The sequence below is a fragment of the Balaenoptera physalus genome (genome assembly GCF_965194825.1).
Source record: "Balaenoptera physalus genome assembly, chromosome: 18".
Lineage (NCBI taxonomy): Eukaryota > Metazoa > Chordata > Mammalia > Artiodactyla > Balaenopteridae > Balaenoptera > Balaenoptera physalus.
Genome location: NC_138899.1, coordinates 57161991 through 57186041, shown reverse-complemented (window position 1 = coordinate 57186041; position 24051 = coordinate 57161991). Strand labels below are relative to the sequence as shown.

Genomic DNA, 24051 nt, shown 5'->3' with positions numbered 1-24051 from the left:
TTCTAGAGAAAGTCAAAAGTCTTCAGCTAACATGTAAGACTTTCCATGATCTGAACCCTCCTTTCCTCTCCTCTGCCCTGTCTTTTGATGCCCTTCCCCTGCACCACATGCTCTAACTCTACAGAATTACTTGTAGTGCCCCAAATGTACCAAGGTCCTTACTATCAAGCTCTGCGTAATGCTCTTTTTCAACTAGCTAATTCTTCTCTTTGTGCTGAAAACCTAGTTTAGGCACAACCTCCTCTGTAAAGACTTCACTGAACTTACCAGGCTAAGAACCCTCTCTTCTGTGCAATCATTATACCCTGAAAATAACTTAAACATTGTTGGTCATTTCCTTGTCTGGCCCTCCCACTAGACCAGAGGTTCCCAAACTTTCTGGGCTCATGCATCCTTAGCGTCTTAGTAATTTTGTTACAGTGCCCCTGGGCCAAAAGAAATACTTAATAGTAGTTAAGTCCAAACAGCTTAATAAGTATTTATGTCCTGACAACTTAATAACCATTTGAAAAAAATAATACACATAAATTAAAAGAAAAGAAATATCTTATTTCATTTTTAAATAACTAGTTGTGGGCCTGTGGGCACTGTATACATCTCAAACCTTAGAATCAGATTGGACCGTGATACCCTCATTTCCTATTCAACACTAATTTTTGTGTGGAGTTTGCTTTATATCACAGCAACTACTGAAAATCCAGCTGGACAAAAACATAATGTCATCAAAAGGAATGTAGTGCAACCTAATATTTAAACTGTGTACTACCTCAAGCTAGTAGTTTCTGTGATGTCCAACAGATGTTGAGTATTACAATGTCTTCTTTGAAATTTAAAAGAATCTCATGGTAGCCCTCTGAGTTCACTGAGGTGCCTGGCACATAGCTTGGCAAACATAGCTCTAAGCTGATTGAAACTAGAGGGTAAGTCTTTTATTTCCAGTCCCAGGTACCAATAGGCACTTAATATTGTTGAATGAATGAAAGAAAAAATAAAGTTACAACTTCATAGCATGCTATTACCAAGCAGCTAGAAAACAGACAGAATTGAGGGGAAAGAAGTTTTATTACTCAGTAAGAGTAAATTTAGAAATAAACTAATCAGAAGATTTTCATTTCCAGAAATTTGAGGCCATTCTCTCCTGTGTTTTCAGGGAGTTGACTGGGGTACAGCAGCTCACACCTTCTCTTTGATTACCCTGACATTGATAACAAGCATCTGTAGACTTACTAGACTTGTATGATTGGGGAATGATATAGAAGAGACCAAAAACATGACCTCTGCATCAAAAGGCTTTTAATCCAAAAAGAAAGCAGTAGGAATCTAGTTTCCAAGGAATACATAAGGCCAGAGGGCTTTGATGTCAAGATGTCCATTGTTCTAATACTGTTTGGTATTTAGATTAAAAGAATTTAACAATACGATTTTTTTTTTTCAAGCCGTGCTGCACAGCCTGTGGGATCTTATTTCCGCGACCAGGGATTGAACCCGGGCCACAGCAGTGAAAGTGCCAAGTCCTAACCACTGGACCTTCAGGGAATTCCCTAACAATACTAACTTTTAATTCACTGTCTACTTTGTGCCAGTCATCGTACCAGATGACAATATAATGGTGAGTGAATAATATACATTGCCTGATCCTTACAGTGTGATAGCACTAAGATGATGGAAGGTGAAGGGGGCTGTGGAACTACTGAAGAAGGACACAGACGTAGGACTTGGGAGATGAGGGATGATCACTTGGAGTGAGTGGTGGACACTTGGAATGAGTCTTACCTAAGTCTCAAGTGAGACTTGAGGTGAGAACAGAGTGAACTAGTATGAGGCCAATGGAGAAATGCATATTCATTCGCCAAGGGGTAGAGGAGAGAAGAACCTGATGGCAGAGGGATTTTACATTAAATGTAAACAATACATTTTCTGATATTGAATATTAAGCAATAGAATCATTGTTACTGAAGGAAATCATGGAATCACTATTCTTACAATGTTCAAAAAGTACAACAACAAATAGAATTACTTAATTATGGCCATAAGGAATTAATCAATAAAACTGTCACAATTCCTTAAGCTCTATAATTCTATGGTGCCAGCAGAATGCTAACAGTTAATAAGAAGATCAACCACACTTTGTGGCCTTTTAAGGAAAATTGAAAAAAACAGTAATTTCACAATTATGCATATGGGAATCCAAAATAAATATTTTACTTAAAAAATATAAGCTGGAAAATTAGATTGAGCCTACGAAGAAGGAATATTTAGCTTACTTTTATTTCAGTTTTCAAGGCAAAGAGGTCACACAGTGACTGGTCAGAGTGACAAAGAACACTCATTTAACCTCTAATCTTAAGGCACACTATCTCTTTGTTATGAAATACTTTAATAAAAAAGCAAAATACATGAAGTTTCATTCAAAACTCCTTTACACTAAAAAAGAGCTTTCTTCCATGTAGTTACAATTGTACCTCATATTTAGTGACTACATATATGATAAAAGTAAATTGTCTGACTTTATCTTATATGCTAGGAAATAGACATCTTGAAGTAAGAAGAGCAAAATAATGCCCCTTTTGTCTCTTTGGAGAGAAAATTAATAACATTTAAAAAATACTATTAAGAAAAAAGATTGGTTCCTATGAAAACATTATGTTTATAGTTGAATAAAATAATAATATAAACAAAAATGCTGCTGGAAATCAAGTAGTAAATATATTAATGTTTCATAGTAATTACCTCTGGGTGGCAGGACTGTAAATAAAATTTTTACCTTCTTTTTTATATATTTTTGTATTTTCCAAAATTTTTAGAAGCAGTTTTTGCTACTTTTGTATCAGGGGAAAATTTTAAATACAATTAGCTTCTTTAAGGAATAGCCCATGTTTCTAGTTATCATTCCTTTCCTTAGTTTTGACAAGATCATAATTTTCTTAATGACAAAACAAAGATTTCAACTGTAAAATAAACAGATGAATTTTCCTAGAGGGAAAAATAAGCTATCATAGATCAAATGGTCTTAGTGAGTCAGAGAATAATCCTTTGAAAATTAGGTTGTTTTAAATCTCTGGTGCTTTGAGGTTTAATCAGAATGCTGAATCTTTAAGAACGTCTAAAAACTGTAGTTATTAGTGGTCTGTAGCAGGGATGGAATGAAGTGCACTGTCTTCCTTTGTTTTATCTTGATCCACAGACTTAACCTAGAGGCCTGTCCTGATGCATCCTCAACACAGCAGGGAAAGCAGGAAGAGAGAAATTCTAATACAATATTCTGGTGACGAGTACTGATGTGTGTCTGGAGCTGGGCGAACATCTAATATTCAAACAGGTACTCATGGGTGAAGCAGAAGATGAGTGAAAGCTAACAGGAGCCTGGCATCAGCTGGCTTCCCTGGAGCCCGGCTGGTAAGAGTAAATAGGCAGGTGGAATATTCAGGGAGAACTATCAGGTGGGTGGGAGCAAGGGAACCTGCATGCCTGGTGCTTTCCACACACTCATCACCCCCTTTAATCCTCCCAACATTGTGGTCTCGTCAACAGCTGAGGTCCATGAAGATGAGACCCACAAAGGCGAGTGATGTGGCTGAAGTCACACGCCCAGGGTGGTTGTCATGGAAGGACACTCACCTAGATGGTAAGGATTCTTTCCTCTGGAGGAGGGGACCAGAGGCAGTCAATGAGACCAAACCCCAAACAAGAAAATTTACGATTAAGCGAACATACTACCATATCTTATATGTTTTTTATTGTTCAAGACACTCATCCCCGTTTTCAAATGATAGATAGATAAAGAGTTAAAGTCTTACATAAAATTCTTCAGATGCTTCTGGAGGTTCTGGAAGTAGAGAAGCCTTTGCTGGCAATTTGAGTTCATAGGTCATTATACTCCACCTGGAGGGAGAAAAATCTTTGGTCTAAAATTCCTTTAAAATTTAATAAACTGACTTTGTTCTTACCTCACAAACACATATATGCACATATATTCATGAACTATGGTTTCCTGTGTCTAAAATAACTAAATATGGGAAGAGATGGACTTTTCGTAATCTCATAAAATGCTGAATTCATAATTTATGATTTCCGTATCTTACCAATTCTCTGATTGATGACTTCCAAATATTTGAAGGCTATGGCCCACAGTAAGAAATGCAGATATGTAACAAGACCTCTCCTCTTCACTAGGTGCAAAGCATTCTGACTTTTCTATTCCTTTCTGTTTCACTTTTTAAATAATGCTCACTGCAATTTCTAACTAGATTATACAAGTTGCTAATGGGTCACAGCCCCAAATTCTAAAACATGTCCTAGATTAAACAAACGCGTAGTACCTACGAAAAGTAAATCATTCTGCATGTAACAATCTGTCTTGCCAAGTCAGCTTACAGAGACATGAAATGAAAATTATGAAAATTAGCTAAATAGTCCTTCTTACATTAAGAAAGTACGCATGGGATTGAGAGGAAAAAATTAATAGAAATAATACTTAATGGAGGCAAATTTACTTCAATTAGCTGTAAATATTAATTTCAAACCAAACATTGAATCATTTGGTGTTAGAGAAAAGCAATCAACTCCAGATAAATCCAGTCTTCTATCCAAAATAATTTCAAAATTTGGGAAGAACAATTGGGTAGGGACATTATTGTTGTCAGTAACAGGATGTGAAATAAAGATTTTTCAAAGACACAAAGCATAACAAGAGCAGTACTGTAACACATGGATTTTAAGAAAAGCATATCACAGTGGATGCCAGTGATAGAACCTAGAGGAAAATCCCAAGATTAGCATCAGTATGTAAAGAGAGCCTAGTGTATCATTCAGACTAATAAGTCTTTGCATAAAAATTCAAATTCTGAGAGAATTCCCCAAAAGACATAAGTTATATGTTAGAATGTGTAAATGAAATAGATGTGTATAGCTACTATTCAACTCTTGACATGAATATACTGTAAATATACATTTGAGCACAAAAAGTCATCCATTCCTTCATTCATCCATGTAACAGGTATATACTGAATGTCTCAAAGTGACAGTATTCCAGGGCCTGGAAATACAAAACTGAATAAGACTTCTCTAATAAAGCTTGTATTCTAGTGCAGAAACAGATGTAATACAAGCAACAAATAAAATAATTAAACTTTGTAAACTTTCAAATAAGGAAAAATCACAATTGGAAACATGAAAGTCCAGTTCCGTATATCTGGCAATACTTCTCTGGTCAAAGGATGGTTAAAGAATTGGGAAAGAAATCCACCCAAATGTCCTTGCACCTTCCATGCTATACCTCCTCCCTTTATAGGCAATGATTGGAGCTGATGAAACAGGAGAAAGTGGCAGCACAAGTCAAGAAGGGATGCTTATTGGTACCAGCTAAGCAGAGTTGAAGGCAGAAGTTACGGACCCATTTGGTGAGTATGTGCATTAAACAGAGAGTGCAGTGTTGAAAGCCCCTGGGAAGTAGAGTCTGGATTTCAGTGCAGACAGCCAGTTCAACCACTTATTAGCTATGTGACACTGCTAATATAAAAACCTCCTGAGACTTTTTACCTGTAAGATGGAGATGATAATGATATTAGCCATTTCTAAATGTACAGTGAGGATTAAACGAGATGATACTCTATCAAGTAACTAGAAGTGCCAGGCAGACAAAAAATACTATTCATTGTTACTCCACTGTCTCCGCAAGACTCAATTTTCATCTTTGTAAAACAGTCATAACAATGCTTTTCTTAGCCAGTGTTGTTTTGAGGGTCAAATAAATTAATATATATGAAAAAGCATACATGATGTGGAATATTATTAAACATCAATTTTTTCACCTGTTCTCTACAAATGGTATTCTTAAATTAGTAAGGAAAGCACTGGAACAAAATATTCTTATGTTTCTAAACAACAGTCCTAGCTTTTTAAATCCCCTTCGATTTGTTTTTTCTTGTGGTTTTTTGTTTTTTGTTTTTTTTGCAGGTCTGTATTAAGGAATTTTACCAGGGGGGTGTTGTTTCTCTGCTAACCACCTAGAGAAGTTAATTTTTATAACTTACAAGGGAAAAAGCACACAGAGCAGAGGAAATGCCTCACAGCATTTCCTAGGTTGCGGGGAGAGTGGTATTTAAATTTACACCAAAAAGCCATTTAAAATACCTTGTGGGGTTTGGTAAGCACTGAACTGGGCAGTCGTCTGGGAAATCACCTCCAGGCTCTTTTAAAGACTGGAAACTGAGTCCACTTTATGCTCCCAAACTACTGGGGGATCCCTCTCATGACTGGTTTGGGATAAACACAGACAAACGCTTGCCAGCCCAGCTTTCTTTTGAAATATTCTGTCAGCAAAAGAATCAGCCATTACAACATTACCTTATGTCAGGCAAGGTTACAATTAATTAGGTTACAGCTTATTTTAGAGTAATTACATTTTAGATTGGTGGCTCCCTGATGAGATTTTGTGATTTTCGGGAAGAGTGCCACAGATGGCTAATCCTATCAAAGTTGTTTTGATTCATGCTAGCTCAAATTTATAATGAGATTTTGACGTTTGTGTCCCACTTATGATGGAGGTTACTGCTTACTGAGCCCTGGATGGTCCCTATACCCCAATTCTAAACACCTCCTGCATAATACTCAGGGCACACACACTGTGATTTCTTTTTTACATGTGGGGCATTTAGAGAGAAAGCAGTTAAGAGATGCAGTCGAGGATACCATAAGAACAGCGATAGTTCCTTCATGTGAAGCGGTGCTCCTAACACTTCCCTGTCCCTGGGAAAAGATTATGTTTTTTAGTATTTTGTTGGTTCAATTCCTTCTCAGTGTGTATAATTAAGAAGAGATATTCTACAAAATCTAAGGTTTATATGGTCTTTCTTAGTTTTAATGAAACGAGAAGATGAAGGGACCATGCCTATTATACTCATCAAAAGCCCCCCCCCCATTAACTATTTAAGCTTTCTGAGCCAAATAGCAGTTAAAAGTAATTAGTATCAACATAGCCTTCTACATTATCTTTACAATAATGGATTCATTAAACTAGTTTCCTCATTTTTTTTTTTTTTACAATTCATTCATTCACTCAAAAAACATATTTATTGAGTGTCTATTCTGTGCCAGGCTCTGTTCTAGACCTCAGGGGTGGACCCCCGTCAGGGGTTACCGTCAGTACAATTTTAATTATCAAAAAAAGATATCAGTATGCCACTTTCGATCTAGTTTTAGAAGAGAATTTGTTATTACCTGTCCAACATTTTGGTGCTGGCTCGTTCCAGCTTCTCAAGTATCTGAGGAAGTTGGGTGTCGTCATCGTATGAGCCTCCCCAGCCAAGAACCCGGGCAAGGTCATTTCCTGTACCCAGAGGCAGTACTCCCAGCTGACACTGAAAGACAGCCCCACAGGAGACCTCAGACAAGTTGACACATAGGGACGCTGACATTTCTGTACATCACTGGTCAGCAGGTTAGGATAACTAGCAGTGAAAGGAATGACCACTTGCCTGTTTATTCAAGTTGAGCTTATCAATTTCTGACAAAACCCAACCTACACTTCCATCTCCTCCACAAACAAGAATCCGGAAATTGTCAAACTTCTGGAATAATCTTAAACTGAAAGAAAAAAGTATTTTATTTTAGTATAAATAAATAAAAATCACATTCCCCAGTTCTTTGTCATTCTGTTAGTTATTGGTATTCATGTTCAGATTAAATATAAGAACTCTTACATATGAATTATACTATAAAAATCAATTTGAGTGCAATGTGTAACTCAAGAAAATGTCTTAATCATAAAGCGGAAAGGAGATTATAAGTAGAAATGGAGATAAAATTAGGAAAAAAGGGGAGTGAGAAATGAGAAAACAAAAAAGAAGCAGAACCCAGGAAAGAGAATGAAAGGTAAGTGATAGGAGATGGTAAGAGTACTGACTTTTCTCTTTACTTCACAAGGATATGTTATTTCCATGAGTAGCATATTACAAACCAGGGAGGAGAATCTAGGGCACTGACTCTCCTGAGTGACACAGGGGCAGTTCCTAAAGAGACCCACCAAACCTTGCCCAGTGTACCCCCGCCATACTCCCAGTAGCTGTTTTGCTTCCTCTTTTCCTATTCTCAGGTCAATCTTTTTACTTCTGCCTTCCTTCACCTCAAATTTTGACACATTTCACCGTGTGAATGTACCTTTGTACACCTCAAGTATTGTGGAAAATCGAAAAATATGGAGACAATCTCAAGAAGTTTCACAAAGGGACTTTCTTAGAATTTTAGAGGATGGGTAGAAAAAATAAATGTCAAAAATATAAGATATTGGAACCATCAAGGATTATAAAACAGATATGCTAGAAAGGGAGACAAAGCTAACCAGCAACGGGAGAGACAAAGGTGAGGAGAGAGGCTAGATGAGGAAGTGCCAGGACACATGCAGGAGAAAGGAAGGGAGGTACAAGCACATAAAGAAAGAGCTGGGTTCAAATGAAAAAGAACAACACTCATGGGACCAGAAGGGCTTGAGACAGCAAGAAAAAGGAAATGGAAACAAGAAGGAAGACCCTGAAAGGACACAGTGAAAAGAGGCACAAAGAGAGACTGAGGAGAGAAACAGAGAAGATAGGAGAGTGCTAAATCACAAAACACAAAGGCCTTCTCAGGAACTGGTATCTAAAATCTTCATTTCTGTTTCTGTGTTTATGATTTAAGGTGACAGTGGAACCCAAGAGAAAAGCCGAGTTGGCGTAAGTAAATTATAAGGAGATCGCAGGCTCTTGGGTCAGATGATACAATATCACCTCTTCAACAAAAATCATATATATACACTAAAAATGTATTCAAAGTGCCTCAAGGCATATTTTCCCTCTTGAAAATATATTTAAGCTTTTCCCCCCAGATTTTAGGTTATATGACATTCCAGAAAGTTTGAAATGAACAATTAACAAAAGTACTTTTTTGTCATGTGTGGGAACTGAGTCTGAAATCCTTGAGGACCTGTCCTTGAGGCCCACAACAGTATCTGTGCTTTGGTTAAATAATTATTTGTATTATATACAACTCAATACTACCCTCTCATGCAAATCATTTTCTCAAGTTATTTTTTGTATTTCTATATTTACACAAGTTGATCTACTTTGTAGAGCTAAGCAAACAGAACTGTTTGATGTAGGATATATTCTAAAACATTTTCTAAACAAACTTTAGAACTTTCAGCACCCAAGGAAGATATATAAATATCAAAAAGTTTATGTTAAAATTTATAATCAGAACTTTAAAAAAAGGGAGATGTCAGAAGATCAACACAGAGATGTCTAGATGAATCTGCAATTTTCATCAGCTGAGAAACCAAGTGTATTTCGTGCTCAGTGCTACATATCATTCAAATGAGATTTATCAATAATCAATTACCCTAAATGAGGACCGCCATTCATCAAATCAAACACCTGAGCTGGATTTAGTAACTGTTTAAATCGGCGAAGAAACTTTACTCCCTGATTATCTCCACTCTTAGAATTGACAAAAACCAATAGAGGACTAACACAGAATGAAAATGTTGCTCTACAGAAACCTGTTAAAAAAAAGAAACAAAACACAGCACAAGATCAATACGTACAGCTTTCTCTTTTTAAACTCTTAAAAAAACTTCAGAGGAAAAATGATAAATTCATAAATAAAGAACCTTGTTTATTACTTTAACAATGTTATCATTTAGCACCCCCAAAAGGAGATAGGTTTATTATTTACATACTAAGACCATAGAACTTATCTTTTAAAATGTGCACTATAATGAAAAATTATACCAAAGATGGTAAAAGTATTAATCATAGATAAATTGAGATCTACCACCTGCCGTAACAACACTTAATTATTAAGAGAAACCAATCATAGTCTATAAATTCACAATTGTTAAAGGATTCATGTTCATTTTCGGCATTATATTTAACTCCTCCTTGATAAGGCCTTAGAAAATATTTTTAAATTTTATAATAAATAACAGAACTTTGATATATCAGGGCTTGGTGGGGGGGCTGTTAATAACACAGGTTAACAAATCATATCTTCTGCAGCTTATAATATCTATGATATCTACTGGCATCTTTTATATAAAAAGTTTGAAAAGCATAAGGCACTTTATCGATGCAAAACATTGATAAGAGTTTATGGTAAAAGCTTTTTGTAATATGGTTTGCTTACAAGGAAGTTATTAGTATGCTATTCCAAAACCAGTGCTGTAAACAGGTTCTTCAGTACGTACAATTAAGTTGTAAAATTCCAGAAAAAGTGAATGAATTTATAGGAGTATAAATTCCTACAATGAAATGGTAAGAAAACACATTTCAATAAGAGCTATGCTAATGGGCAGCTTCAATTACGGAGGGGGAAAAATTGCTTATAAAAAATTAATCTTTTCAGATTGCATTTTGTTACAGAATAACGATCTTATTTTATTTGCTGAAATGTAAAATCGCTAAGTCTTATACACTGTAATTTCACCACTGTGTTAATAGTTATGTTTTTACACCTTAATTTTAAAACGTTCTTTTATAAATTAAATGTACTGTTCTGCAATTGAAATGGAATTATTATATAACAACTAACCAGAATAACCAATTACAGTTCTATTTATTCTAGGAAAATAGATGTACATATCAACATTTGATATACTAGGAATATACATACTTACACTACTGCTACGTACCATCAGAATCGGTGCTGTTCAGTGCAATTGGAGGTATGACAGATACTCTACATTGGCCAAGTGGACATATAGGATGATATAAATCTTTGCAGGCAGTGTGTACCTAATAACAATGAAATAAACCTTCAGGAATCATAAAAACACATCAATGTTTTATTATGGTATAAGTTATATCTAAGGAACTGGTAAATGAAGATCAAGTGCATCCCAAAATGTTCAGTAATTGATAAATTACTTTAATGGCACAATATTTATACTTCTAAGGAATGGCCTAATCATTTTAGAGATGGGAATTTGATTTGGTCTGTACAGCCTGTTTTCATGATTGTCTCAGGCAAGTAGTATGTAGTCAATAAATGCCTGGTGAAGGGAAGGAGAGCGGAAGAGAAGAGGGAGAAGTGCAGAGGAAGGGAGGAAGGAAGGGAGGGAGCAAGGGAGGAAAGGAGGGAGGGAGGAGGGAAGGAAGAAGGGAAGCGAACCAGTGAGTGTCAATATCATTGTCCGTAGGAAATGATGATGACACCTACCTTATAAAATTCTTACAGAATTTAATGAAGATAAATATAATCTGTAATGTGTCTGCTCTTTCTGCAGTGATCTATAACTTTCTATTCACACCTCTTTTATAAAATTGTCATGTTATTATAGTTATAAGCACATCCATGCCTATGTTCTCAGCTAGACTTCTGGCTCTGTAAGGAAAAGGAAAAGGTCCTATTATTGCCCCCTCATCTTGGAAAATGATACACATCACAGGCACTCAGCAAGTGTGTTAACTCTGTAGAAAAAAAAGTTTCAAGGTCACTCAAGCAGGGCAAACATATCAAGTAGGACCCAGGCAATTTAGAATAATTTATGTACTCAACTAGAGAGCCTTTAAATGTTTTATTAGTAAGAGCAGGCACTTCATAAAGCACTTATTTAAAAAGGCTTTATTTCATTAGTCCTTTTAGAAAACTGGCATAGCAATTAAACGTGTATTTATCAAAACTTTTGAGAAAATAATTGAAATTTAATAGCAATTCTTGTTCTGCTGATGACCTAATTTTGGACCATTTCCTGTTATGACTTATAATCATTAACAATCCAAATGGATTTTAGAAAAATGAGCAGGCACAGATAGTTTTAAAAGGCATTTAAAACGTAGGAGAATCACAGAGCATTTTGCTCAATGATTATAACAATGTTAAATGAGAAAAGCAGAGATAAAATTGTATCTTCACTATTTTTACAGAAAAGGTAAAACTATGCCGAGATTGGTCAACAGCTGGAAAAATTAAGAGTTATTAGGAGTGTGGAACTATGACTTATTAGGATTGTGGAACTATGGTTTTGTTTTGTTTTGAACCAGGTGACTATGTTTAGACACTAGATGTTTTGTTGTTAGAAACTCAAATTTTAAAGGCATCATAATATCATAATGGATAAATGATAGTGTATAGGAAGTGCAAGATTAAGAGGCATGTAACAAAAGTGATGGTGGCCCAGAAACCTGCATGTCTAACTGACACATGGAATGATTTCATGCTAAGGTGATATTTAAGTTTGCCAGGAAAAAAGAGGAAAGACATTCCAGAATCATCCCTTCTACAGTCTGTAATAATACTTCTGTCCCATTTGTGAAATTTTAAAAATGTGGCAGAGAGTAGAACAAGCAAGTAAAAAACGTAATTTAACTCCTACTGCTTTTTTTTTTTAACTCCTACTGTTAAACTTAATAAAGTTTAAAAACTGCTGACTAATTTATCCCTCCCCCGCTTTCCCTTTTGGTTACCATAAGTTTGTTTGCTATGTCTGTGGGATAAATTAGGAGTGTGGGATTAACATATACACACTATGATATATCAAATAGGTAACTAACAAGGACCTACTATATAGCACAGGGAACTATACTCAATATTTTGTAATAACCTATAAAGGAAAAGAATCTGAAAAAGAATACATAAACATATGTATGTAGGTATAACTGAGTCACTGTGCTGTACACCTGAAACTCACACAACATTGTAAATCAACTACAATAGAAAAAGACAACTACTGACTAAACACAAGTAGAGACCTATATATTACAGGTAAAGACAACTTACATAAAACCTTTCTAAAATAATTCATCACACAGATGACCTGCTTTCTTTTCAAAAAAAGAATAGCTGAAGTTCCAGAAGTAGAGAAATAGACTTCAGTAAATGCAGACTAATAAAAGTAGTGGTAGATGCATACATCAGTGGTTGTCCCCCCAAAAAAGAAATCTTGGGTGGGATGGAATCTTGATTTAAAATCTTGTTTACGTGAGCACTCCTTTAAAATAAGGAACGGCAGAAGGGGGTTTTCAGGGTTAGGGTTGCACCAAAACTCCAAAGAGGGATATCTAATATAGTCTGCATATTATATTAAATGGGATAAAAGAAATAAAAAGTAACATCTATGTCAATAAAAGAGGCAATCGATGAAGACTAACAAAAGCCTGGGAATGAAGAGAATCATGTTCGATTCAAAAATGAAAAAGAGGGGACTTCCCTGGCAGTCCAGTGGTTAAGACTCCTCGCTTCCACTGAAGGGGGTGCGGGTTCCATCCCTGGTGGAGAACTAAGATCCCGCGTGCCGGGCAGCACGGCCAAAAAAAATTAAAGACAAAAACAAAAAATAAACACAAGATTGCCTATCAGCCCTGACTAAAAAATTGTAGGACTTATTTTTCTCTGTGGCCTATGGACTCAATCTCATTGATTATGAAATCAACATATCACATGCACATCTCTTGCATTTGCTCATCTTCACCGTGCTTATTAAAAGCAATGGTTTTCCGTCTTTTTGTCGGGGGGGGAGAGGGGCTGACTTCCAAGACTCAAAACACGACCAAACAACTCTGCCCCAAAGCAAGGCAATCAGCATCGTAATCAGACAGCATCACCCGGCGCTCAGATAAGCACTCACTGCCTCCTCGTCCTGCTGTCTTTTAGCCCCACATCACCCTCTGAGGGGCGTGAGGTCACCCTCTGAGGGGTGTGAGGTCACCCTCTGAGTTCCTGCTCCGACTGCCCTCCTGCAGGGTGGAGGCCCAGTCCTCACACGGTCTGGCAAAGATGGGACCATTGCTTGCTGTTGGCTCCACGTTATGCTGTGTCTGCTTCTCACCACTTTCTTGCACATGCCAAGAAGTTTTTAAATATTTACTTATTTATATAACATAAATGTATATAATTTAAATTATATCAGTGCATGGCCTACTGAACTCGGCTTCTTTCTCTCAGAGAACACACACGGGGTTGTAGCAAACTTACACTTTGCCTGTTAATCAAAATTTGGTGGCTTTCTGTGGGCAACAGGTAGTAAAACAGGCTGAAAATAGCAAACCACTAAGTGTGGCTAAAGCTTGATGAAAAACAATAAAACTGTGGGAAAGAGGTCTTCACACAAAGGGACAAGAGTAAGTGTTACAAAAAGGGCATTTGCAAAAGTAACCAGAGTGGAAGGAACCCATCTTGAAAAAAGATGAACCTTACAACGGGTGCGTGTGCTACCAGGCTCTGCTCTGCCATAAATTCTTAGCTTTGTCTCTAAATCACACAGATGAAAAAGGTACAGAAAGAAACATTTTAAATGGAAAATAATTATAAAACTCTCACCATCGTTTTACACCAAAGGCATCTCCAGTCTTGAAGACGGAGAACGCTGCCACACGTTTTTTCACAGACAGCACACTTGGCACTCACGGGCAAGTTACCCTCAAGCCACTGGTGGGGCATAGCCAGCTGTGCAGCAGGAAGAAAGAGCAGTCAAATTAAAGACCGTGGAGGACACCATTCTTAGCCAAGGGAAGAGATACAATGATTTCTTACTCTATGGAATCAGCACCATGTATCATTCGTGGCATACATTCATTTCCCCCACATTTATTGAGCATCTATTATGCCCTGAGCACTATAGGGATACAAAGATAAGTAAGGCTAAACCCCTGCCCTGCAGGATTTGCAGTCTCACTGAGGAGAAAGGCACATAGAGAGATTACCATATAGTGACCACGAAGTGTTATCAGAGATTCACATGCAAGGGAGTCAAGGTTTTGAAGGTGGGGGGCACCATTGAGAGGAGACCCCAAAGTCTCAGGAGTGAACATCTGAGTAAACAGCTGAGCTGAGCCTTAAAGAATAACTTAGTTGGCCAGATAAGGGTCTACAGCACCAGCCCAGCACAGCAACCACTCCTAAGCCCTTACACAACATTCCCCTTGAAATTTAAGAGCTGAAGGAAGCTACAAAGAACTGGATTGAAAATAAAAAGTCACAATCAACCAAAACCTTCCATCTAATCATAATAATAAACACTCCCCCTGAACTCGCTGTCGTAATTGAAGTAATAGACGCTCCCACTTAATTTCCACAGGAGAGGGGAATAAAAGAGCGGACGTGCCGGGGAGAGATGGGAGACAGTACGAGCTTACCCCATCCTCGTTCTCTATGATGTCCTTCCCGATGGACGCCAGGGTCGTCCACTTGCAGTTATTTGTTGCTCTCACTGCACACCTTTTATGAGCCTTGAACTTACACACTAAAAAAAAAAAAAAAAAAAAAAAAGTGAACCATTGCTAAATGAATATGCACTTTTGGACCAACAATGAAAGGAAATCACAGCATGAAATTTTAAAGTGGTCGGGGGGCAGAAGAAAAACAATATTTTTAAAAGCTTCTATTACTCTTCAATGATATTTTAAAAAGCAAATATGGTTATGTGTTTATGAAGCACTTTGATCAAGCTATAGATTGCTACTTAAAGAGATTCCACTTACTCTAAAAGAAGAAAAGAAAGGAAATAAGTACAAAAAAAAATAAATTCTTGAGGAGAAGGGAGACAACACACACACAACAGAAGAAAATAAAATTCAGTAATACAGGAGGGCTGGTAACAGCCAATTTCTAAGTCTGGGTGCTGACTACATGAATGCATTTAATTTGTGAAAATTCAACAAGCTGTGTACACTTCTGATATTTGCTGTTTTCTGTACGTATAATATACTTAAATCGAAAGTTTGAAACTACCAGAGAGATAAAGACCAAGATAATTCAGGGGACTTTTAAAGTGCAAGTACGTCAAGAAAATATCCAGGCATCATGGGAAATAGGTTGATGAGGGTCACAAAGATGGCACTGTCTTTTGAAACTATCCTGTTGGGATGACTACATGACAATGTAGAAGTAAGGAATGATGAAGTGATGTTCCTACTACAGGCATCGCTAATTCTCCCAGGCCATATTATCAAAAAGGTGCCTGCAAAGGAGAAATAAGAGGAAACAACCAAGACAGAAGCAGCACGTACATGAAAAAACAAATAAACCACAGATTATTTGAAAAATTAACCCTTGCTTATGAAAATCAGAACTTGACTCCTACTAAGCTTATCCATCCCTCTAGCGACACACATTATCCAAGCGTTAACGGATACTGACGTTATAAGAGTTTCTGACTTTTCAGGCGGCTCCTTATCACATGGTTTTGGAATTTCTACCAGTAAATCGTTAACAAATTTGAAATGACGGGTTACGCACCATTCTCTTTAAATTGTCCTAATTTGATGTAACATGAAAACGAAGGGGTCAAGTAAAACAACTAAGATGCCTGTAGTCAAATGTTCAGAATGCTTCAAGTATCGTGAATAGCCGATATATAAATGGCCACTTAAATTGAGCTGGTTTTTCCTTTAAAAATATTAGTCTATGGACACTGGCAATGTTTCATTTACCTGCTCTTTTGTGTACATTGACAAACTCTTTCCTAGAAATCATACTATTTTTGTTATAAATGACTTTGTGACTAAGCGCAGACTTCGTATAGAAAACAAGTTTTCAACTGAATTTTACTGCTGATAAACAATAGTATAAAGAAACAGCACCATAGGAAATTAGCTTAGTTTGAAAAAAAATTTAGCATGACCTGCTCCTTTTTGCTCCAAGTGACTTTTAAATTATTTAATATTTTAAACTATTTAAATGTTGTCATCTGTTACTGTATTTCTCAAAAGTATGGTTCTAGTTTTAGTTCTAGTTTTTAAAAGCAGGCTGCTTTTTAAGTACAAATAAGTACTTGATATTAACAGTCAATAACTTTTCTAAGAGGCAAAGAAGGAAGTAAAAAGAGGGCAACAGAGTATAATTTCATGGCTTTTTGAAGATTTTGCCATTAAAAATCAAACAGCTCATTAAAAATAAAAATCACTTTTGTAATAATAAAGTTCTTCATGCAATGAGCCTTGAGAATTACAAAGTTGCTTAATACAACATATACAACATATAATGATAAAAATAAAACAAACTGGTCTGTAACTATGGACATTAAGGAATGGACATGATTACTAGGCACCTTAATTTGTGCCTAGTAATTAGCTGACAATTTTCTCCAAACAAGTTATTCTGAAATAAGGCACTTTTTCCTAACCTGTAAAGTCATTATTTTAAAACCATAAAACATAAAAAATACAGTGACATGTAACAAATTATGATTCTTTATTGCAATATTCAATCTTTACCACGTTGTAAGTGTTCATGGGTACTTAAGATAAAAATAAGTACCCATGTGGAGATATTTATGCTGTTGATTAAAAAAAAAAATCACCACTTAACTTTTTATTCTTAGAGTGCTGTATAAATAACTGTGAAGCACAATTATGCTCTGAAATTATAATTAACATTCTCAATTGACTTATGGGATTATTTATGAAATGTATTTTCTGTCTTCTATTTTTCATTCATATATTTTGTTTATGCAAGGCTTTAAAATCATAATTTTAGTTATTATTCAACACAAACCTACAAGACAAATCAGTACAGACTGTTTTTACTGTGAAAACAAGGGCAGAAAGATTAAGTAAATTTAGTGATGGCGTTAACACACTGGAAGCGAGATTCCATTCTAATACAATGTTATTCATTGTCATTGTTGAATGAATTTTTCCTGTATTTGCATCTCTGTTATAACTTTTAAAGCGTCTTGTATTTTAAGCCCTTAGTTTTATCAAGCAAGCAGTTTATTCAGATTTCAAGGGGGTTTCTACAGTTTAACTTTGCTTACAGTAAAAATATCCTAAATAACCACAGTCTCATAAAATAAAAAGGCAACTTTTTTGTATATTCATAAAACTCTTGGGATTTTTAAAACCTTCTGCTGCAGTTTTAAAAATACTCATGCGCAAGACGCTGCAGATTTAAAATTTTTATCAGCAGAGAAAATCAATACTAACATATATTCCTCTAAAAAGATAATTAAAAAATACTATAATTGAGACTTAAAAAAAAGTCAGGAACTTAATTAGTAATAGAATAATGTTAACACATTTATTTAAAGACTTTGAAGTGTTTTATTCTCACCAGCTAATATAATTTTCATTTTTCTTTTAAAATGCTTAGAAAAATATTCAGTCATCCCACTATTAACTTCAATTCCTAAACAGTTAACTATATTTAATAATACATAACTCTCAAATCAGAAGGATACCACAGATCAGATCTAAGGCTATTTTAGATCTGATTTTTTTTTTAGCATTTTGAGGATAATAGACTATAAGGTAATAGTACAAAGACCTTCAAAATAACCCCATATAATATTACAGCCCTAGTAGAGTTACAGGAACACTTTTAGATCACTAAAGTCATAAAGACCAATTATATCTTTGTTTGCAATCATTCTTTAAATCTAAAAAAATGTTTAATGCCTCCTCCAAATTCTCATTTTCATGAATTTTAATGCATCAGGCCATGATGCAATCTGTAATTGTTTACTTGGTGAACTTCTTATACAACGCAGTTACAAATGTCTACCATATATTTGACTAGAAAAGTAGCGTCATTGTATGTACTCTCTCATTTCATTTTCATAGTACTCTGTGAGGTATAAATGATTATTATCCCCATTGTACAGATGAGGAAGCAAAAGTCTAAAAGGGTTAAACTACTCCTGGTCACAGTTTGTGGTGGTAAAACTGAAATTGGAACCCACAGGGTTTAATTACAGAGCTCTATTCTTATCCACTAGGCTGTGTCATTGTCATATTAAATAGCCGAAATACTGACATATCTTGGATTTTGTAATTTAAAATGAATTAAAACTATGACTCCATTTCTATTTTATTATTTAATTATGATATAGTTTTATTACAAGATTACCTAAGAATTTTTTGTATTAGAGAGAAAAGCTAAATAATGGTATTATATGTAGTTCAAAAGTAGTACACAGTGATTGAATCACTGAGGTATTAAATTAAATAAATCTAAAGAAGGTATGGTTTTCTCTTGTTGACTATTAATGTATTTCTTTTAAGTGGTCACTGCTCTTAAATTTAAAAATAACCCACAAAGCCTGCCATGAGAACAACAGCATAGACCTTATTTTTAGAAAACTTTAAAGAAATTTAAAAGGATGACATCCGTTTAAATTAAACATAAATGAAATAAAACATTTAAAATAATGTAACATAAGTAACAATCTAAATCCTGCCAAAAAGTATATACTGTCCTCACAGAAAGTTTTGTTCTCTGTACTTTAAACAGAATAGAAAAAGAATACTAGAAAATTAGAATGATACACAAAGTCTAAAGAATTTTCTTTAAGGGTAGTTGCTAGTTCCTCAGGAGGGAAACGCTACATTTTGATTTATACTTCCCTTCAAATGATTTTATGTTATCTTTTCCTGAGCCAAAATATTTTCCAAGTTGGCCCTATGCGTGCAAAGCTTCACTTTAAGCCACAGTAAAATTAAAACACTCTGGTCCCACTGACATGCTCCCAGCTACTGCTTCCACCCAAGGGAAATGTCTTCCTCTGATGATGTTTCTCTGTTCACAGATGTACCCGTGGCAGCGTGTTTACAGTAAGGTTAGTGTCGAGGGAGAACACACCCTGGATGTTACTGTACCTTCGCAGGACAGGCCATGGGAGGTGACTCCAGAAAGACTCTCTCGGCAGACGTTACAGAAAGTGGGTCGGGCATGGGAGCAGGCGTACCAGTTATGCATCCCTGAGAAATGTTCCACATTAAACTGGGCCACCTAGAAATGAGACGTTAGCACAGATTTGCCAAACAAGAGAACAGGACTACGTTTGGAATGTATACAGTTACGATTACAATTTCAAATCCACAATTTTTAAAACTAAAACATTTTGCTTTAACTTAAAAAAAAAATCAGTATCAGGTTTAAACAAGTTGCTGAATGAATCTACACATACTTTTTTTTTTCGCAGAATATAGCTTTAGCACTACGGTTCACATTTATTCTCTAAGAACACGAGATGACAGGAGAGAGGTTGCTTTACCTCGTAAGGTTCTCTGGTCTGTACAGACTTCAGCGAGCTGATCCAATCCTCCATCTCTTTCCTATTCTCAGCGCAAAGCATTAGTCTTCTGAATGGAGTGATTATCTGAAAGGGATATTGCAAACTGATTGTTATTAACCCACGAAGAGAGATTATTGCAAGACCTAACATCTTACAAGCTGGTACCATTTCTAATCTCTTGAGTCCTTACTTCCTTGATGAAGAAAGTAAGATTCTCTGTAAGGTAAATGGATTTTAGTTCTCAGTGTGATACAATGTGGTCTAGGAAAGAAAAATTCTAAGGAGACTTTTCTTGTCTTTGCCCTCATCGCTATTTACTTATCAGGCTTTCTAGCCCTTTACCCAAGGCTATGAACTCATATAAGCAGAATATTCTTATTTCACGTAATATATCTTGAAAATGGATTCTAAATATAAATCAAAATAATTCATAGTAAGCTAGAATTAACACATATTTTTCAATATGGAAATTTTGAAAAATCAAAAATCAAAGGAATGCAATATTAAATGATTTCATAATTGGTTTATAATAGTATCAAGACTATTCTGCTTTAAATAATGTTGGGTTTACAGATCCTTTCCATGGCCTATTTTAATATGATTTATGTGACAGATTTTCTTCCCATTGTGTAGAACTCCACTGTACTACTTTTTAGTGAGAACAGGGAAGAAGAATTAGCATATAAGTCCTTTAGTTGGCTTTAAGGGATGAAAATAATTGTGACTTTCATCTTTTTTTCATGTTACTAAAGAAGGCAAATTAATTATATCAAGAATCTTAAAGCAAGAGGAATAAAACTTCATGCTGTTATAGCACCAAAAGCTTCCAAGTAAGATTCTGAAATGACTTGAAAGCAGGCCCTATTTATGTGTGAATACAATATTCTGGTTGTAACCTTGAAGTTGCTAAATCCTAAGCATTTACTGCAAAGAAGAGACCATTTATTTACTTGTGAAAGAAAAGCAAAATGTTACATTCCCACCTAGAACCTATTTCCAAATAATAAATTATATATTTACTTGTAGAGCAAATTAGAAATTTTCCCAGGTTAAAAGCTGTTTGATCAAGTGATAATCTACATATTGCAGTAGAGAGCAGATTTCCCAAGTTATGGAAAAGCAATAATTATCTCTAAAAAAAAAGGAACCCTTCCCAAAAGGAGTAAACTAGCAAGCCTCAATCATTAGTGTTCATCTTAGAAAATAAGTCCATTATTCAAAGCTATAGAGCTCAGCGCAGTTGTAGCTACTCACCAGTCACTGCTTCCTTTCATCTCTCATTAGTTTAGGCTACACAATCCTTCCGTAGACTAAGGGGCCTTTAATACACTGGACAGGCACTCATGCTTAAATACAGCCGGCCAGAAGTCACATGGACGTCGAGCATTAACCGTTCAGCACTGGATATTTGTTAATTGCATATGAAATTGAACAGAACCTCACTTTTGCATTTTCTTCTGTTTTCCACTATGCTCCTTGGATAAAGCTTATTAGCAGTTGGTCACTCCTCTTCCTCAATAAATAGTTAATGCAAAGAGCAATGCCTCCCTCATTACTTAGGAGCCAAATGGATGCTTTATTGCTTCAAAATGTTTTTCTAGGACAGATCATCAAATGCAGCAGAGAGGGACCATTAAATCATAATACACCCCTGGCTCTGATGACTGGCACAGCACTCCAGAAATCTCTGTGTGTCAATGGACTGACTGAATCAATCTGATATTTATCTGAATAAATATCACCTCTAGCATGTTTTATTTAATTTTTCTGCTATACTATATGATGTAACGCTAAGGATTCCCTCTCTCTCATTAAGATCTTACAGTGAGTGAGACATGTATTATTTAGGTAAATAAGCCAGGCTTTCTATTTTATTCTTTAATTTTGTTTTTTTGTTGAATTCTAAGTAAAGCAGGATGTCTGATGGTTTTAACTATCTTTAATGCCTTTCTATTCTTTAAAAAGCCATTGTGAATTCAATAAAAAGAGGGGAAAGGATAGAGAAATAGCTTCTAATTTTTCTTGTAGCTTTTGGAGCTACATAAATGCCTCAACTCTAAAGGATTTCGGCAACATAAATCATGCATGTACCTCATACGCTGACGAAGTAAAATGTTTACATTTGTAATTTCTCCTTTTTTTAAAAAAGTGTTTTAAAATGAGCAGTAATAAGTAAAGATCATAACATATTCTTAAAATAAAAGCTAAGATTTTAAGAGCCAAACAGAAATTATAAATAATTGTGATTTACAAGCCTTGTGATTAAGAAATCTATTATAAAGTTACATTATAAGATGTTGACACAGGAAAAGAAAATCCTTCATAAATCATGGGATGCAGAGATGTCTCGCTTTGTGGCTGCAGGATGAAAAATACCTCAGGGAGCCGCCTCGGCCCAACTGAAGACAAGGCTGGTTTACCAAGCAAACCTGTAACATCTCCCAGGTTGTCCCTTTCCTCTCGGGGCTAATCACTCCTCAGGCCTCCAATGCTCTGAGTCCCCTCTCCACCTTTTACTTAAATTCTTCCTCATCACTGACCTTTGTAGAAAAGAATATGCCAACAGTCCCATCTGCTAAATGACAGGCTCTAGCTGTATCCTCACCGAACCTCATTACACTACAGTAGTTCCTCATCCAAATCTTTATCAGGAAAATATCTGAGGAGCAGCAGACTCTGAAAATTATTTGGTTCTTATTCTGAAAGCCTTTTTATTATGACAAGGGAGTAGGGTGGGGAGATGGAGGGATAGAGGAGGGGGCTATTCCCAGGGAAGACTCTCCGAGCCTGTTGGGGGCCAAAGCTAGAATTTTTCTAGAACTAGAGGACTCTTTACCTTTCTTGAAGGATCTGTAGTTTATCTATCCTAAAGTGTCCCCTAGCCCCTGGTCTCATCTCAACCCTTACTTTTACCCTCTCTTCCCACTACCGCAACATTCCCAAATGACTTTTTTCAGGCACATCTGAACTTACTTCAGTAATTAGTTTCTTCAAACTATAACCACCACTCCCATCTCGGGTCCTGGGAAATACACCTGTCATCCACCCCAGCATTTACTGAGTGTTTACTGCATGCCAGAGCCTGGGCATACAAACCATATGGGCTTTGCCTTACCAATCTATAAGGGAGATGGGTAAGTAAACCAAGATTTGCCTGTCCGAAAAAGTGCTATATAAGATGGAGTACAAAGGAGAGACATCTAAATTCGTTTTCTAAGTGCTACCTCAAATAATATACAAACTCCACAGGAATAGAGATATTGTTCTACTTTGAGAGTTACTGGCCTCTAAGGGTTAATCCAACAACACTATTATGTTGTATAAGGATCAAGAATTTCTCAGTCTGGGAAAGCATGTAAATACATAAAACAGTTATAAAACAATCTGGCATTAAATATGTAAAATTCCATCAAAGAGTACCATTATAGTTAAGACTTTAAATATATAAACATGCAGAGAAAAAAAAAAACAAATACCGTACTGGTTATCTTTCAGTGAAAGAATTGCAGATAATTTAAATAAGATTTTTTTGGTTGGTCTATGGTTTCTAAAGTAAATAGGTAGTATTTCAGTAACAAAAACATTCTTTAATTTTTTTACTAACAGAAGAATGGGAACTTAGAATTTAAAACTTTGCAGTGTTCCAAAGCTGGAGTTTTCCAGCTTGGCTGCACTTTACAATCACATGGGAGACTTTTAAAAACCCCAACGTCCAGGCCACGCTCCACACCAATGAACTCAGAACCTATGAAGGTGGGAACCAGCTACCAGTTTTTGTTTTATTTTTTTTAACTCCCAGGTGATTTTGAAGTGCAGCCAAGTTTGAGAACCTGTGTTCTAAAGATATTTTACTGCAAATTCACAACTGGAAAACACTCATGTAACAGCAGAGTGATTCAGTGCCTAAACCCTGGAGTCAGACGGACTCAGGATGAATACCAACAGCATCCCTTCTTACGTGTGTGGCTATGAACGTTTCCTGAGCCTCAGTTTCGTATCTGCAAGATGAAGATGACCAGTTCCTCACAGCTCTGCTGAGTGTGGTGTGGGTTAGAGAGACAACCCAA

At 35.9% G+C, this 24051-nt stretch overlaps 1 protein-coding gene across 9 annotated transcripts in view; it reads right to left on the bottom strand.

Annotated features, from left to right (window-relative positions):
• DGKH (diacylglycerol kinase eta) overlaps positions 1 to 24051 on the bottom strand; it is a 179292-nt gene that overhangs the window by 62497 nt on the left and 92744 nt on the right. For 6 of the 9 annotated variants that reach the window (XR_014256274.1, XM_082435364.1, XM_082435366.1 and 3 more), the window contains exons 5-14: positions 19964 to 20068; positions 19566 to 19698; positions 15105 to 15211; positions 14290 to 14415; positions 10664 to 10766; positions 10220 to 10273; positions 9373 to 9532; positions 7476 to 7584; positions 7219 to 7358; positions 3798 to 3882 (exon numbers count right to left, since the gene is read on the bottom strand). Coding sequence is in view for 8 of the 9 variants with exons in the window: in XM_082435364.1 (XP_082291490.1) it covers positions 3798 to 3882; positions 7219 to 7358; positions 7476 to 7584; positions 9373 to 9532; positions 10220 to 10273; positions 10664 to 10766; positions 14290 to 14415; positions 15105 to 15211; positions 19566 to 19698; positions 19964 to 20068 (1122 nt within the window). In the remaining variant the exon portion in view is untranslated. The remainder of the gene's footprint in view (positions 1 to 3797; positions 3883 to 7218; positions 7359 to 7475; positions 7585 to 9372; positions 9533 to 10219; positions 10274 to 10663; positions 10767 to 14289; positions 14416 to 15104; positions 15212 to 19565; positions 19699 to 19963; positions 20069 to 24051) is intronic. The other 3 variants (XM_082435363.1, XM_082435369.1, XM_082435368.1) reach the window with 1 other exon arrangement.